The 17,274-nt window shown below is 42.1% G+C and overlaps 2 protein-coding genes across 3 annotated transcripts in view; both read left to right on the top strand.

The window, feature by feature from the left end:
* Positions 1 to 13,078, top strand: part of mtr (5-methyltetrahydrofolate-homocysteine methyltransferase) — a 52,904-nt gene extending 39,826 nt beyond the window's left edge. Inside the window, exons 32-34 of one of the 2 annotated variants that reach the window (XR_013767570.1) lie at positions 4,589 to 4,701; positions 5,933 to 6,165; positions 11,063 to 13,078. Coding sequence is in view for 1 of the 2 variants with exons in the window: in XM_079182363.1 (XP_079038489.1) it covers positions 4,589 to 4,701; positions 5,933 to 6,022 (203 nt within the window). In the remaining variant the exon portion in view is untranslated. Of the gene's footprint in view, positions 1 to 4,588; positions 4,702 to 5,932; positions 8,333 to 11,062 lie in introns of those variants that run through there. The other variant, XM_079182363.1, reaches the window with a different exon arrangement.
* A 3,396-nt stretch (positions 13,079 to 16,474) lies between these two features.
* Positions 16,475 to 17,274, top strand: part of ryr2a (ryanodine receptor 2a (cardiac)) — a gene marked incomplete at both ends in the record, with an annotated part of 190,358 nt that continues 189,558 nt past the window's right edge. The window contains one exon of the mRNA XM_079183201.1: positions 16,475 to 16,522. Coding sequence (XP_079039327.1) covers positions 16,475 to 16,522 — 48 coding nt within the window. The remainder of the gene's footprint in view (positions 16,523 to 17,274) is intronic.

Below are 17,274 nucleotides of genomic sequence, written 5' to 3'. Positions count from 1 at the left end.
AGGATTTCTATGGCGATGGTTGACTTGTTGCCATACCTGTTCTCCATGACTCTGAATATATCCACAGCAGTGTAGTAGGTTGAAAGTCTGAGGTCCTTTGAAATCTTGTCCTCCACACTATCCAGGAGCTGAATCTTTTTGACTTCAGCTGAACCAGTCGGCTCTCCTTGCCTTTGTAGGCTCTCCCAGTCTTTCCTCCATCTGTGATATTCTCTTTTGCAGCCATTGAAGATGGGCAGTGTGGTTGGCTTGATCTTCACGATTGGTGTTGCTGGTGTGGGCAGTGCTCTCCTTTTGGTGGTTAGCGTTTCCTCTGCAATCCTCCGCGCAGTGACAAATTCAGCTCTTCTATATTCAAACCTCTTGCTAGCTGTTCTTAGACCCATGACTCTGTTATCTTGCTCATCCTTCGATAATGCAGGGATCCATCGCTCCCACACTGACAACACTGGTGAGCTCCTTTATCCGCTTTTCCAAGAGGGTCAGGTGCACTTCATAGCACTCCAAATTAGTACTTTCAACAACTACACCATCCGCTCAATCACAGGCATTTTCTGCTTCTAATATCGCCATTCCGAGTTCATTCTTGCCATACCTTGACCACAGGTTTGTCTGGACAGCATCTTTTACTTGTCCAAATTTTGTTTCAGCTTCATTTTCTGTGCTCTCAATGTCGCCCTCTTGCTGCTTTTCAAGCACAACTTCTTGGTCCTCTGGCTTTTTCCTCTCAGCCAGCAGTCCAATCCTGTAGTCATCAATGGCATCAAGCAGTTGTCTAAAACAGTCTGAGAGTTTAGTGAACTCCTCCTTTAGCTCTGCTTCAAGCATGCTGCTTACTTCTCTGGTCATGAAGTTGGCCTGTCTGGTGAAGCTACTTTTTGCAGTGGTCCTCTCTCTTTTGAGCTGCTTGACCGTCTTCCCCAGGGTGTCTTCTGCCATCTTGACCTCCGCATCAACAGCTTGTTTCTGGATGTCTGAAGCCGTTTATCCTCAGGTCCAGGCTGCTTCGCGTGGTTTTCAACTGTCAAGTTCCTAGGTGTTTTTCTTTCTCAACTCTTGCCCAACTTGAAACGGCCTGGTACATGAACCCCCAAAGGACGCACGGGACAACACTTTCCAGTCTGACAGTCAATCTTTATTTTGTTTTTCCTTATTGGTTCTTGACTTGTTGCATCAGCTGGTTGCATTAGGTTGAACACCTTGTGAAACACAAAAAGCACAAGTTTAAACAAAAATGTAAATAAACTTCAAACAATCCATCCCACCACCCATGACTTATAGAAACACTCCGAATACAAACAATCATCACAACGAAAAATCACGTTATAGTACCAGTGGCTTCTTTGGTTGCACCATGAGTTGGAATCTCTCTTGCCTCTCTCTCTCTGCTGAAATGTTTTCTGAGAGAGCCCTTCCATCCGCAGGTGTTCCAACTTTTCAGTAATGAGCAGACTGAACTGGCCTGCTGGTGGTGAATTCTGGGACTTGCAGTCTTTTGTATGCAAGTTCCACCATTTTGTCTCAACAATATGTAAATAGGCCACTGTTTGCTAACATATTCACCACAACAGGTTGAGAAGGTGATGGTGTGTTCATGTGTTTGGAGCTCGTTCTGCGCCCCCAACCGGCAAAACCAATTTTTTTCTGGGCAGCATACGCTCTGCTCTATGAATCAGCATCATCTCTTTGAGAAAAAGAAATATTTTACTATGCCTTACCATTTGGAATCACATTGGATTTCTCTCTACATAGGTGGAGAACTTTTTTTATTATACCTCTACCTAAGTCATTTAATTGTACCAGTATATTTATAAAGCTGTAACATCACCTTTGCGTCAACCGTCATTTTCGTTGAACCGTAACAATGACTGACCGACAACACAACTTTGAACAACAACCCGCATCTTAACGCACGAACAAGGACATTTCTCGTCTTGTTGAACGAACTGCCAAACAAAGATCTTCCAGGGAAAAGTGCATTGCTAATGGTTAATTAGCTTATGGAATATTAGACGTTTTAACGATTCCCCTCTGGAGGTCAACATCGTTCAGTTTGGATGATACATGTTGAGGTCCTTCTTCTTCAGCACCATCACTAACATAACACTGTCTGCCCTTAGCTTATAAGCCACAGCTACCAGTGAACGTTTGTTTACTTTGTCTCTTGGTGCCTCCTCACCAAACCTGGACCGATGGGTTTTTGCCGCAACACCTGATTTGGTGTGAATACCGGATTAGCTTCTAAAGGAGCATTTCTCATTTTTACCCAAAGGCCTTTTTTTGGTAAATTTGAAAACCTCTGACATGATTCTTGGGAACATTTCTATTTTAATGTCATTGAGATACAGGTTTCCATTTTGAGGCATGTTTTAATTACAGATCAACTGCAGATAAATAACTTTTAGTGGAGAGATGAGATGAGGCAAGGCAAGTTTATTTGTATAGCACATTTCAACAACAAGGCAATTCAAAGTGCTTCACATAAAAGCATCAAAACATAAGGCAAAAGAAACCAGGGAGAGCAAGATCCAACAAAGGTCCTGAGCCAGATTGTGGTTCATGGTTGGCAATGGGAGGAATCAAAATCAGGCCCTAACAGGATCCAGATGTTATTCATGTATATTGGAAATAAAGTTAATATTAGTTCATGTGAGGGCTGAGTCATATGGACAAAATCAAATATCACAACCTCGATATATATATATTGATATTGTAGGGTTGACTGTTAGTACTTTTACAAAATATTTCCAAAATGAGATTTTTGATAAATAATCTGTGATGTGGTTATATAAGAAATGAAGTGGGTAAAGGCAACTAATAGAACTGGAGCACTCTGATAAGTTCATAAAATGACATAACTTTACTGTAATAAAGACTTTAATAACCTTTTAATCCCGAGCGACGCCCAATTGGGCGTGGCGAGAGTGTTTTGCAAAGAAGAGCGTCATATAAATCACTTTTCCGAACCGAATATAATTTATTTGACCCACATGCTATATACCTACTTAACGACGAGATTCTGAGAAAAAATACAAAAAACGGAATTTGACTCACTCGAAACACAATTATACACAAAGTAATATATAAACTACCAAGTTCTAGCACAATACCACATATATTTCGGCAAGCTACAGCGAGCTACACACCGAATGCAGATATCATCACAAAAAAAGAGACCGTCATGGCCGAACGATAGCCCAGCAAGCATGAGAATTCCACCCTCAATCCGCAGATATCTTCCATAGTTCTCTCCTTCAAACCATTCAAACGTTACACTGTGGAACACACACAAGCAGAACGAAACCACAGAGCAAAAAATTTGAAACGCAGCTTACCTTGAGCTGATTTTCTGGGCGAAAACCTCTGTAAATCCACTTAAATCCTTTAGCTACATATGCACCCAGTCCTCACTTTCTTTTGAAAGTAAAATGGAGATAATACGTGAATGTAGGACGAGATGGCCTGCCTTTTACTTTTCAGCGAATCATTTCGACGCTCGGTCTGTTGCGCAACTCTTTTGGAGTTTTCGTGGCTAAAAAGTCTGTCAATCACCTGACTGACCAGCCTAATGCATTCTACACGCATTTCCGCAACCTTAAACGTATCACATGTTCAAATCGACCAATCATAGGCTTCGAAAACTGCCAATACACACACGGAGCGACAAAGAAATCACATAAAACACATAAATCAGGCTCCTGAGAGGTCAAAAATGGTTCAAAATGATGCCAAACTGCTGTATTAGATAGATTGAACCCTATTAGTGATAAAACAAGTGAAATATATAGTTATATAGTATATACAATTAGAATAGAACAGCTGGAAACCTGGTTCCAAAATTCGGAAAATTCAGAATTTTGGCTTGACCTGGCATGAACTCTCTGTGGAGAGTTTCAGGCTTACTGCTGCATTATTTCAAAGACAAAAGTGCTTTTTTTTTCAGGCGAACCTGAACATTTTCCATTTGAGCTGTGTTATATTCATTCAGCATTTATCAGTAACATATACACTGATATGTACACATATTAACATACTATCACAAGTGTTAGTGTTATAATCCCATTGAATTAGACCTTGTAGTTAGTGAGATAAGCCCCTTTGAGTATGGGTATGACATTTTCGAGGAGAGGCCTCAAAATAGGCTTGGGGTTAAAAGGTTAAAACCAAGAAAAGACCACACCTATGTTGTATTACGATATCCAAAATCTAAGACGATATTTAGTCTAACATCACCATATCAATATAATATCAATATATTGCTCAGCCCTAGTTCGTCATGTTTTTCACTAAGCAGGTTAGGTCTGCGTTAATAGACACTAATAATCATTTTATGGAAATTGATTACCAAATGAGACAATTTACATCTTTAATCAAATGTACTACAAAAGGCTCATAAAAGCTGTCAGATGGAATAGAGAGAGAGAAAGGAATTTAGACTGAAAATGTTTCTGTTAAGGCTAATAAGAATCACAGTTATTCAGATTTTACAAGTGTGATTACAAAACACACTGACCTTCCGCATTTTGTTTTCTTGGCTGTGTGTGCATACAGTAACAACGTGTGTGTGTGTGTGTGTGTGTGTGTCTAGGTATTCTTCTAACAGAGTCGCTGGCCATGTTGCCCGCTGCCTCGGTGTCTGGACTTTACTTCTCCAACCCTAAGGCCTCGTACTTCGCTGTGGGAAAGATCACCAAGGAGCAGGTTCGGCTAACCGTCCACATCTTTAACTGCTAAAAGATAACTAGAGAAAATGTTGCCACTGATAATGAGATATCCCGCTAGTGCTGTAACTCCCAAATACTATACCATCACGTTGGGCGCTTTAGATGTTGGTGTTTTGTGAGTCCTCGGCTGACATTGAGCAAGTTGGAGCTGGATTACAAATCTCTTCGTCTTCATTTAGAGAACTCTGGACAGGACTCACAAATGGATTTAAAAGAAATGGAATACCAGCCTGGACGACAAGATTATGATTTAAGTGTAACATTAATATTGTACATACAATGATTATAGTACCAGGCGGCAACCTCCGGGTCTGAAAAGTGAAGCCAATGCGGAAGTGCCTTAAACTTGCATTCTCTCTAATGACCATCAGGGGGGTAAATAAAGCAGGGTATGCTTTAGAGAGGGGCTACCTTGTGATTGACAAGTCACTACCACGGCGTTGTCCATTCTGAGTTGTCCGTGTTTTCAGTCTTCGAACTTTAACCCTTTCACAGTGTGTTTTCACTTCATGAACGTTAAATGTAACCGTTTTGGTTGCCTAAAAATGTCTTTTTCTGTGTTCGTTTGGACTGGCAAAAAAACAAGATGGAGTTGGTCAAAATGCAGAACCCGAGGCGTCTGAACCGTAGTCCACAAACCAGTACAAACAGTTTGAGTTGTCCTATCGACAGTATTACAGATGTCTCTTTTATAATATTATTTTCTTGAGGAAAATGCTTTTTGGGCCGCTTCAATAACAAGATTTGCTGCTGGGAAAAAATGGAAGCGAGATTGAGCGGTGTATACACCTTTTTATCTTACATCCATGGCTGAAGACTGCAAGTGTGGGGAGAAAAATAAATACAAAATTGGTTGAGTAAGTAGCTTACCAGACCCCTGTAGCCTGTGGTCACATTGGTTGCATAGTGGGTAATGTATGCAGTAGGTTTTGACAAAGAAAAAGAATGCGGAATAAATAATTACTTTGTGTTCTGATGCATGGATTTCAACCTATTTTTAAAACTAATATAGTCCAACAATGTTACAGCAGTGCAACGCTAAATCACTGGAGTGCTCTTAAGTCACTATAGAGACGAATCTCACAAATAACTGAGAAAGGATTCAAACTAGGATTTCACTTGAAATTCTAGCAAATACTTTAGAGGATTTGTAACAGAAAGAACACAAAATCCGGCAGAACTTGTATCGTCTCTGCTCTTGTCTTCAGGTGGAGGACTACGCCGGAAGGAAAGAGATGTGTGTGGAGGAGGCGGAGAGGTGGCTGGCTCCCATACTGGGCTACGACAGCGAGGCGTAGAGTCCGACCACTCCAGCAGTAAAGTGGACGAACACAGAATCAGGTTGACAGTCCGACCGATCCGCTGGAGCCCACACAGGTCCTGACTGCGGCTGCTTCCACATGGCAGTAAAACTGCTGTTTCAGTCCTCTTGTGCCAGCAGGTTATGACAAACCTACTACTACTATGCACATGCTTACATTGTATGAAATGATCTCTTAAATGTATTCAACGTTTATTAACTGAGGGATTCTTTTAGGTCTACAAATAGAGTGAAATAATCTGTTGGTGTTACATCACAGTCACGTGTGTCTTCTTTAGCAGTTCTTCTTCGATCAAGCTAAAACAATCATCGCTATTATTTTTGCTCAATGTTGAGATCATTATTGTTTTAGCACTCATCCCTGTGCTGGGCCGGCATCGGTCAAAGTCTACATGGTTACTGATGCTCCAATATGCCGATTATTAAACATTTTAAAAGGGGCAATACATCAGTGTTTAAGGGTTAGGTTATCTTTAAGGAACAGTTCAACATTTTGGAAAAATGTATGTTTTGCTTTCTCTACAAGAGTAAAATGAAAACATTGCAATCAATGTCATGTCTTTGGAGCTTGAGTCAGGACGTGGTTAGCTTAGCATAAAGACTGGAAATAGGGGGAAACAGCTAGACAGGCTCAGCCAAAGTGAAACAAACCCATACTGTTGAACACCTCTCAAGCTAACTGTTGATGAACAACAGTTTACCCATCTGCCTATAGCAGTATATCAGTGTACACCTGTTCCTGTTTTGCTGTCTGTACAGGCACAATGGTACCAAACTTGGTAACCTTACCATGGCATCAGGATTAGCTAACAGGCTAACCGGCTAGCTGTCCTCCCCTGCTTCCAGTCTTTATGCTAAGCTAGGCTAACTAGGTCCTGCCTCCAGCTCTGTACTTTAACACACAATGAGAATCTTTACATCTCACTCTTACAAAGAAAGTGAACAATTGTATTTCCCAAAATGTTGTACTATTCCATTAATACAAACAGCTTTAGAATACATTTGCTTCAGGGGAAGAAAATACCCAGAAATGATTATGATTAGGAAATATCTGATAAAATAATCAGTAAAAAAGACTAATAATCTCTTTGTTTAAGTGGCAACTGTCAAGACGTGACAGTTTTCAGTTAGTTTTATATTTGGTGTTACCGACTAATTCATTTGCACTCAACCAAATCTAATATGTGTGAAGGCACATTGATGACACCACAACATTTCTTTTATTTTCATAATGTTATTGTTCTTGTATAAACACTTTAACATTTGCATTGAGGCAGATGTGTACTGTTAAGTTTTTTTTTTTAATGGTGCAATTACAAAAATGCTAATAATTTGATGAAGTAAAATATTCCATTGATGATGATAATAAAAAAAAAAAAATGAATTAATTATCAAAATGAATTCCCCCAGCTTTCGTTGCTGCTATTCCACTGACCATTGTGTCTTTCTACAGTATTTTGTTCCATTTCGTTAGATGCAGCCAGCTCAACTCTCACAGCAGTAACGGGAGCTGTAATTGGCCAACTGGTCAATGATCCCTTGCGTATTAACCACTTGCGTGTGGCTTTTCTTGTGGCACATTGGTGCACTGCTTTAAACTATAGTGCAAATGAAAGTGTAAACAATAAATCAAGAGACAAATAATATAATAAGCACTTTTATAAAGTAACTTTAACACCCCCTGAAAATCTTGTCTTGCTGGTCGCCAGTAGTTTAACTTCCCACCTTCCTGCATTGATGCCAGGTGTCCACTAGGCCTCTGGGAGAGCACCATTGGGTGTGGTTTCAGGTGGAGTGATGCTGGCTGCAGTCAGAGGTGGAACTCTCCACCGGAGAGAGCAGTACAATTCAGCTTTAAAGCCTGCTGTTAAGTTGCTCTTTAGAAATCCTTTTGCTGAGGCCATAGAAATAGAACAGAAGTAGAAACATTTCAGCTGGTCAGAGCAGTGGCCATTCTTTTGTGTGTACCGTTGCGACCGTTGTAACGGGCTAACTTTTATATAAACTAGAACATTTCGCACAAAATTTTGACAGTGTGGCTTCTACTGCCCGAAGACGTCGCAATATATAGCTACACAGGCTGATGTTACCGGTAGTATCGTTGAGGTTCGATTGAGATATCGCTTCTCTCTTTTCTGCATTTTAGATTCATACTCTTGGATTGAATCTTGTATTCGTGATGGACAGTCCACAAATGGCTCCCGTCATTTCTGTATTTGAGATATAAACATTTGTTTGAGAAGCCTTTGGAAATGATGGGAGCTAATACTCCCATAATTTCTGTACGAACCTCATTCTGAGCTTCATGTTAAGATACAGTTAATCTATGGGGCTTTTATTTTGAAAGGGTGGGACTGGGTGGGTGAGATTGGGGGAGAGGAGATATATTCATAATGTTTGACATAAACACAGAGGTTATTAAATGACAGGTTTCATCACAAGTATTCCAGTTAGAATTCACTCTGGGGCTTTTATTTTGAAATGGGAGGGGGGGGTTCTAGAAAAATATATAAGCCCCGAATGACTTGATAAAGAGAGACAGAAAGATAGAGAGTAGAGAGAGACAGGCAGACAGACGAGACGGTCTAAGAATGGTTTTGACTGAATATCTCCAAGTCATGTGTGTGTGTGTAGACAGAGAAATCCTGCGTGCGTGCGTGTGTGTAACTGGTTGCCATGGTGAGGACGCACCTGGTGTTAGAGGCAGACTGATTAAGAAACGTTACAGTAAACAGTGATTTTGAACAAAACTCCTGCCTCCTTTTAACAAAAAGCAGGAGTCTGAGTGCCAAAATATGGATACCGTGAGAAAGATAAGACTCTGGCGAACACGCTGATGTGGTTTTTATGTTTGTGGTGTTAAAAATGTGAGCTCCAGAGCAATATACAAAACTGGTACCGTCTGCTTTCTTTGAGAACTGAGTGGTCAGATTTAACATTGAGTCTAATGGAGCAGTTGGTTGGAGTTCATGTCGCTCTGCGGCTCTTTTAGCTAAATGTGTAAATCTGTTGGATTCCACAGTCACTTTTCTACGACAAGGACCAGATTAGCTACTTTTCCATAAAATATTATGCATGAAGAGTGAAAATTGTGGAGTCAAAGGCAAAAGACAATTATTTTTTTCACAAGAATCTCAAGCTCCTCTTCACTCTAGCGGTGACATCACGCACTCTAAGCTGCGCAATACACACCCATTATAAAGGCAGAAACAGACCCACATTTTCCTGAAACTTAATCTGTGACTTCATGAAAACTACTCGCTATCAAAATGTCCATTTGGCTCAATAACGTCCAGCGTTTTGTTAACGTTTTAAACTTTAAATCATTTTTCTACGTTAAAGTATGGCTTGTCAATATGGGTCCAAAGTTCGTGTTTTTTTTGCTCTCTTCACGCCAAAACCCCATTCAAGTCAATGGGGCGATTTTGCTTCGTTTTTCGGGATGTGCGGGAAACCCGCTGGGCGAATCTCTTATCATAGTCATAGCACACGATTCCCGATCGGGGAATGCCACAAAGCCACACTGAACTAAACCGACGTACAGTAAGATGCACACTCATAGAGGTGAGGTTTTGCATTAACGGCTAAAAGGAGCAGTGGAGTAACGTTAGTAACGTTACGAAGCACAGAGAGCCAGAGTAAACTAGAAAATGCATTTCCTGCTGAAAATGCGTTGGAATGCTGAAAGCTGAAATGAATTGCGAAAACATTGCTAAAAATAGATATCCAATTCAAAAAAAAAATTGCAAAAAGCTTAATAATTCAAAAAGTTTAAAGATTACAAATTGCTGAAAATACAGAAATGGGAGACTACCTGTCTGAAAAATGTTGTAGCCCGAAAGCATTTAAACTGCACTGCTGAAAACCCTTCTAGTTGAAATCTTTAACTATGGTGTCTGTAGCTGAAAGTATGAGGAAGAAGAAGGCTTTGAAAGTTGAAGAAGTTTAACAGGATTTGAAGATTTTCTCCATAGATATCCCATTCAAAAAAGATTGCAAAAAGCTTAATAATTCTAAAAGTTTAAAGATTAGATTACAAATATGGAAAGTCACATCACCGCTCTCCAGAAAGAGCTGAACATTTTAATATTTGAACGGTTTCTGTCGCTTAAAAAATGTCAGCAATAGTGATATTTGTTGTAGTAGTAGTTGAAGTTGTAGTTGTAGTAGAAGTATTATAAGTAGTAGAAGTATTAGCAGCAATAGAATAAGTGTGTGTGTGGGGGGGGTCCTCTAAAAGTATCCAAGACCTGAATGACTGTATGAGTGACACAGAGAGATAGAGGGACAGAAGTGTATGTGCACATGTGTCTGTGAGTCTGTGTGTTTATCAACATTTACAACTAAAGTAACTATTGTCCTGCTCTGCCAAGTCTTTCCTCGTCTCGCCCACTTGTGTCATGGTGTGTGTACATCTCACTGGAATCAGGAAACTTGTCAGAATACCCATATTTGATTGGCTGAGCTGCATCACGCATATCTCCAAGTTGTGTGTGCGTGTCTGTCTCAGTGCCTCTGTGTGTTTATAAACATCACTAATGAGCTCATAGAAACACCTGTGTGCTTGGGTGCACTGGTTGGTGATTGCAGCACCTGTGTGAGAGATTAGAGTGAACAGTGATTTTCAAAAATTACAGAAAATGAGCCCAGCAGCAGCGCTGGGTCTTACGGTGCCCCTGCTTCACTCCCCGCCGCTCCAGAGAAGGACAAGCTACCGAGCTAACTAGCTAGCCAGCCATCCGTCTCCGGAGCTGGAATTCTTTACGGCCCCACTGATGTGTGTTGTCACCATAACAACTGACAACAATTGCCATTTTCTTTTGTAACGATCAAATGGCCAAGGACAACTGTTGGAAGTTCAGTCCGTTCTACTACTATTCTATTTCTACGGTTAAGGCATTTGAAATGAATTAATTGATGTCAATGGCTCAACAAGGAACATTAACTATTTGTTACTATGTTACGCTATGTTATGTTTGTTACTTCATTTTGTGGGTAATTGTATCAATCCTTATAGAGACCGATGACAAAGGGCAGCCCTGGCGGAGGCCAACACCCACCGGGAACGTGTCTGACTTATTGCCGAGAATGCGGACACAGCTCCTACTGCAGTCGTACAGAGACCGGATAGCCCGTTGTAACGGGTCCGGCACCCCATACTCCCGCAGCACCCCCCACAAGAACCCCCGAGGGACCCGGTCGAAAGCCTTTTCCAAGTCCACAAAACACATGTAGACTGGTTGGGCAAACTCCCAGAACCCCTCCAGTAGTCTTGCGAGGGTGAAGAGCTGGTCCACTGTTCCACGGCCGGGACGGAATCCGCACTGCTCCTCTTGAATCCGAGGTTCGACAAACGGTCGGAGCCTCCTTTCCAGCACCCTGGCATAAGCTTTCCCCGGGAGGCTGAGTAGTGTGATACCCCGATAATTCGAGCACACTCTCCGGTCCCCCTTTTTGAAAATGGGAACCACCACCCCGGTCTGCCAGTCCATGGGCACTGATCCCGACCCCCATGCGACACTGAAGAGGCGTGTCAGCCAAGACACCCCAACAGTGTCCAGCGCCTTCAGCATCTCAGGGCGGATCTCATCCACCCCCGGCGCCTTGCCACCAAGGAGCTTTTTGACTACCTTAGCGACCTCTGCCAGGGATATGGGTGAGCCCCCCAGGTCTTCAGGCGCTGCCTCCTCTGCAGAGGACATGAAGTCCTGTTCGTGACTTTCATGGACAGGATTTCTAGGCGCAGCCGGGCGGTGGAGAACGTCAGGTTCGGGGGTCTCGGGATCACCTCTCTGCTATTTGCAGACGATGTGGTCCTGTTGGCCTCCTCGGATCTTGACCTCCAGCATTCATTGGGGCGGTTTGCAGCCGAGTGTGAAGCGGCAGGGATGAGAGTTAGCACCTCCAAATCCGAGGCCATGGTGCTCTGCCGGAAACCGGTGGATTGCTCCCTCCAGGTGGGGACGGAGTGCCTACCTCAAGTGAAGGAGTTTAAGTATCTCGGGGTCTTGTTCACGAGTGAGGGTAAGATGGAGCGGGAGATCGACAGGCGGATCGGTGCGGCTGCAGCAGTAAAGCAGGCGCTGCACCGGACCGTCTTGGTGAAGAGAGAGCTGAGCCGGAAGGCAAAGCTCTCAATTTACTGGTCGGTCTACGTTCCTACCCTCACCTATGGTCACGAACTCTGGGTCGTGACCGAAAGGACAAGGTCGCGGGTACAAGCGGCCGAAATGAGTTTCCTCCGTAGGGTGGCCGGGCTCAGCCTTAGAGATAGGGTAAGGAGCTCGGACATCAGGCGGGAACTTGGAGTCGAGCCGCTACTCCTTCGCATCGAAAGGAGTCAGCTGAGGTGGTTCGGGCATCTGATTAGGATGCCTCCTGGACGCCTCCCACTGGAGGTTTTCCGGGCACGTCCAACTGGGAAGAGACCCCGGGGAAGACCCAGAACACGCTGGAGGGATTATATCTCCCAGCTGGCCTGGGAACGCCTCGGGATCCCCCAGTATGAGCTGGAAAATGTTGCGGGCGAGAGGGAAGTCTGGGTCAGCCTGCTTGGCCTGCTGCCACCGCGACCCGACCCCGGATAAGCGGAGGAAAATGGATGGATGGACTTATAGAGACAACACTCAATGAATTCAACCCTTTACCATCTTGTTTCACCCTGATACAGCATCCCCTGTTATTTCGACAAAAGATTAGTTCAGTATTTGAATCTGAGGTTCCACTATTTCATTGGCTGGTTTGTTAATATTATTCATATTGTAATTTCTGGGGGGATTGTAGAAGCGATGCAGAGGATCTGTAAAGTATGACAAATGTATCAATACATATGAATTCTTTCTTGATGTTTTTAATCAAGCAATATGCAAGTTCTCTATCAGCATCCACGCATTGTTTACATTTTACCAGGTATTGTAATTGTTGTATTGTGTGTGTGTGTGTGTGTGTGTGTGTGTGTGTGTGTGTGTGTGTGTGTGTGTGTGTGTGTGTGTGTGTGTGTGTGTGTGTGTGTGTGTGTGTGTGTACTAAACAACCCATCTACTCATTCAGACTAAGTGTTGGGTTAAAATTCAATTTGGGTTTCTGTAAAATGCTGACCGCATGCATTTCACATGTGTCTTAAAAGCCCTGATGCGCTGCAGTGGTTGATCTCAGTCTGTAGGAAACTCTCTTAATGAGCTTTCTCTTCTTATATTGAAAAAATAAGTTGTGGATAAATAATGGTGGCATTGCAAACAATGTAAAACATTTTTTTGAAATAAATCAATTCAACACATTTCTGTTTATCTCTCTGTGAGTTTATATCTCCAGTCCACCATAAAGACAATAAATGTAGATGTTATCTCGGGGCATTTAACAGTTTAATGTCTTCTGGAGGAGCTCTGTCTAATCTGAACAATTTATAATCGGGGGCATGGAATTTTAAAGGTTTCACAAGAACTCGCACACAAAAAGCCCTATAGGTAAGAGGAAAATAAGTATTGTTTTTAATTTTGGGGTGAACTGTCCCTCTAACAGCATGAAAATGTCTACTAGTTGCATGTTTGGTTGTCATGATTGATATTCCAACAGCGGACTCAAGCTCTACACAGGATCACGACCCTTTCAGATCAACAGGTGTTTCAGTTTAAGGAGTGACCGTGTTAACTGGTGACTTTCAGCTGAATGCGTCCACGGTTGCTCGTAATAACTTAAGACAATCATTGGCATGGATAATAAATACATAAGTATTTAAAAATGATTGAATGCTTTTTTTTTCCCCAACGGCTGCCGCTACCACGGATGCATTCAGCTGACAGTCACCAGTTAACACGGTCACTTGTTAAACTGAAACACCTTTGAAACACGCCTATGGCTGCAATTAATTTCACGCGTTGACTACCACTGGACTGATCTAAATGCTTTTGTGTAAAGCGCCCACTTTCAAACTCAAAGTCAAATGTAGTATTTGTAAAAAACTATTGTTTGCACTGTTAGCGCAAGCCCCCAGCTCAGCAGTTGCCATGTTGAGAGCTGTGTGGATGCAATACTCTAAATTGCGTATTTAGTACCTTTAAGTGTTTAGACCTTTTATGTTGGGAAATAAATGTAACATAAAATATGTAACCGTTGAATAAAAAAATAAAATTGCTCTTTTATTGATCGAGTAGTGAGGTAGCGTCCATATAAGCTATATTTCCCCAGACGCTTCTGAAGCTCAAGCGCAGCGGTCTGAACGGATCGTGAAAGGACCGCTAAGGATCAGTACCAGGGTAGGAAATTTACATATTTTTTTAGGGGGCAAATTTTGCCCCCACTGACTGAAATCCAGGGGCATTTAAAAAAAATTGGGCGCACTTTTTGAAACTTGTGAAATAACATTTAATCTTTGTTCAAAATAATAAATATACTTATTTAGGCTTACAGTATATGAGCAATTGCCATCAGATGGCAATAATCAGACTATTGGGCAGTAGTCTACAGATTCAAAGTGTTTTCTTAGATTTGTTGAACAAAAAAAAAACAAATCAGACAATCATTCAATTTTATTCTTATTTCTTTGTGGTTATTAATACATTTTTTAAACAATTATTAACAATTATTAAGTCAACGATGCCTTGATTACATATACATCAGCCATTGTATGGAATTATTGAGAAAAATATTTTTGTAGCACCTCAAATATTGTGATATTACCCATTTTTGTCCTGAACATATATGCATTAGTCATTGTGTGGAATGTTTTAGAAAAACATTTTTATAGCACCTTCAACATTTCAAAAATGTGCCATTTGAAGGTACAAATTCAGTTCAGAGTTTTAGTAAAATATCTTAATCGACTGTCAGTCAGGTATTATTAATTTCCAGCAACCCTCAAATCAAAGAATAAAGACACTTTAACTCACGAGATGCAGGTAGTATGTTTTCTACTTAATGTGAATATAATTCATTTAATCAAATTTCCATTATGCATACTTTGTTGGCATCTTATTCTGAAAACCGGATGTTCATCTGAAGAAACCGGATGTTGTCTCACGTTAATCTTTCCGCTAACTTTCAAAGTCCTTCGCTCGCTCCCGATCTGTACCGTTTAAATGCGTTTACCGTGAATTTCAGCGTATAGGTGCACTAACATGTAAGTGTCTGCTGAGTTGACCACGGAGACCTGAGTGTCTGCTGACTTGACCGCAGTCTCGCAGTCACAGGTCTGATTAAGAAGCGCTCCGATGTTTTTGACAAGTTAATTAAATCATCATTATTATTAGAGGAAATTATGGGGGAATTTTTTGCCCCTCTCCTAGTGATATCAGGGGCAACATTATATTTCTTAGGGGCAGTTTTGCCCTTTGCCCTCGTGTATTTCCGACGCTGATCCGACGTGTGTAGTGGACAGAAGCACTTCCTTACGACTGACATACCAGTCCTACTGTTAACTCTGCTGCAGGGAAGACATGTGAGGCAAGTTTTGTGTTTACTTGATGGAAAGGTCACGGCCACCGACACACAATATGCTACAGTGTATGCTGTACATTGGTGCAAGGCAGGTGGACATGTTATAATTCATATTATATTATTTTAATATTTTATTGATTATATATATATATATATATATATATATATATATCAGTGGCAAGCCGTGCATTTTATACCTGGGCCTTGACAAATGAACATTAGTAACGTTACTGCAGATGTAACAAAACAAACCGAATGTTGTTCACTTAAAGACAAGTCCATCCTCCTTTCTTTGTTGACAAAGAGTTTAATCCCAGTACATCATTTCAGTTCCATTAAGAAGTCCTTCTCGATTCATGGACACCAAGCAAAACCCTAAACATTTTATAAATTCTTCCATATTTTTCAATTTCAACTCTTACTACTCCAACTAACTTCTGCCAGCTTCCTTAAATTTCACATTAGTCACGCACTGGCCCACTGACCAATCAGGCGCACATTAATGCAGACGTACATAGCAGGCTACCTCGGTGCCACTGGCACTTCAAAGAATGTCAAACTAAAGATCTGTTTGGTTGAAGACTATGACAATCAACAATAACGTCTTCGTTTACTTAAACTGCAAAGGCTCTCTAGCAGTCATTGGCCTCTCTCCATACATAGAGAAATAGGGGCTGAATCTGATTGGATGAGAGAGAGAGAGAGAGAGAGAGAGAGAGAGAGAGAGAGAGAGAGAGAGAGAGAGAGAGAGAGAGAGAGAGAGAGAGAGAGAGAGAGAGAGAGAGAAAAACTACTCGCGCACACAAACACACACACGCTCACACCTGTGCGGCTCCTCCCTCGGTGAGCGCGCGCCATCCAATGAGAGACGATTTCCACTGCGCGTTGGCTTTTGCCGTCTCAAAACACTCATACACCGCCACGCGCGCGCACACCCCAGCCAGCCTGTACTCCACACGCAGATACAGCACGAGCATCTCTGTGTGAAAAGCTAACCATGGCCGAGGGAGGAGAAGGCGAGGATGAAATCCAGTTCCTGCGAACTGTAAGTCGTTGTCATGTTGCTCCGCGGGGCCGAGAGCCGGCGCGGTGCTCGGTGTCACTGCGTCTTTCTGCTCTGTGTGTGTGTGTGTGTGTGTGTGTGTGTGTGTGTGTGTGTGTGTGTGTGTGTGTGTGTGTGTGTGTGTGTGTTGGGGCAGGGAGTTTACCGCATTAAGGATGACAGCTCCGCGAGGTACTAGTCCTTGGTCAGTGAGTCCGCATCATGCTGACAGAGGACTTAGTGCAGTGGGAGTGGTGTGAAAACACAATGATTGACAGTGAGAAAGACACCGGAGGACAAGCGAGATGGAGGAATAGGTGTTTTTTGTCGTAGCCGGTGTCGCTGTCATTATTGTCTCAGAGAGAGAGAGAGAGAGAGAGGAGTTGAGCAGCGTGCGGGCTGTGTGTGTGTTGGGTGGAAGCGGGGCGCAGTGCGGTGCAGACTGGCAGCGTGAAGTCTGCTGCTGCTGCTGCTGCTGCATCTGCTTCACTTCACTTTAATTAGCATCTACGCTGAGGCAATGCCACAGCACGCTGTGTCTGTGTGCGCGCGTGTGTGTGCATATGTAATGTTTCTCTTATAATTAAGTAAAAGGTTGTATTGGACATGGGAGGAACTGCACTGCATATTCAGTTTTTCTTATCCCCCCCAAAAAAAGATCTTAATATATATATATATATATATTAATATGTATGTTAGGTAATCATTTAAAATTAAAGCCTGATAACCCTTTTCTCTGCCAGGGCTGAGATGGT

Source organism: Pholis gunnellus, assembly GCF_910591455.1.
Source record: "Pholis gunnellus genome assembly, chromosome: 21".
NCBI classification, from domain to species: domain Eukaryota; kingdom Metazoa; phylum Chordata; class Actinopteri; order Perciformes; family Pholidae; genus Pholis; species Pholis gunnellus.
This window is presented reverse-complemented; position numbering and strand designations above follow the sequence as displayed.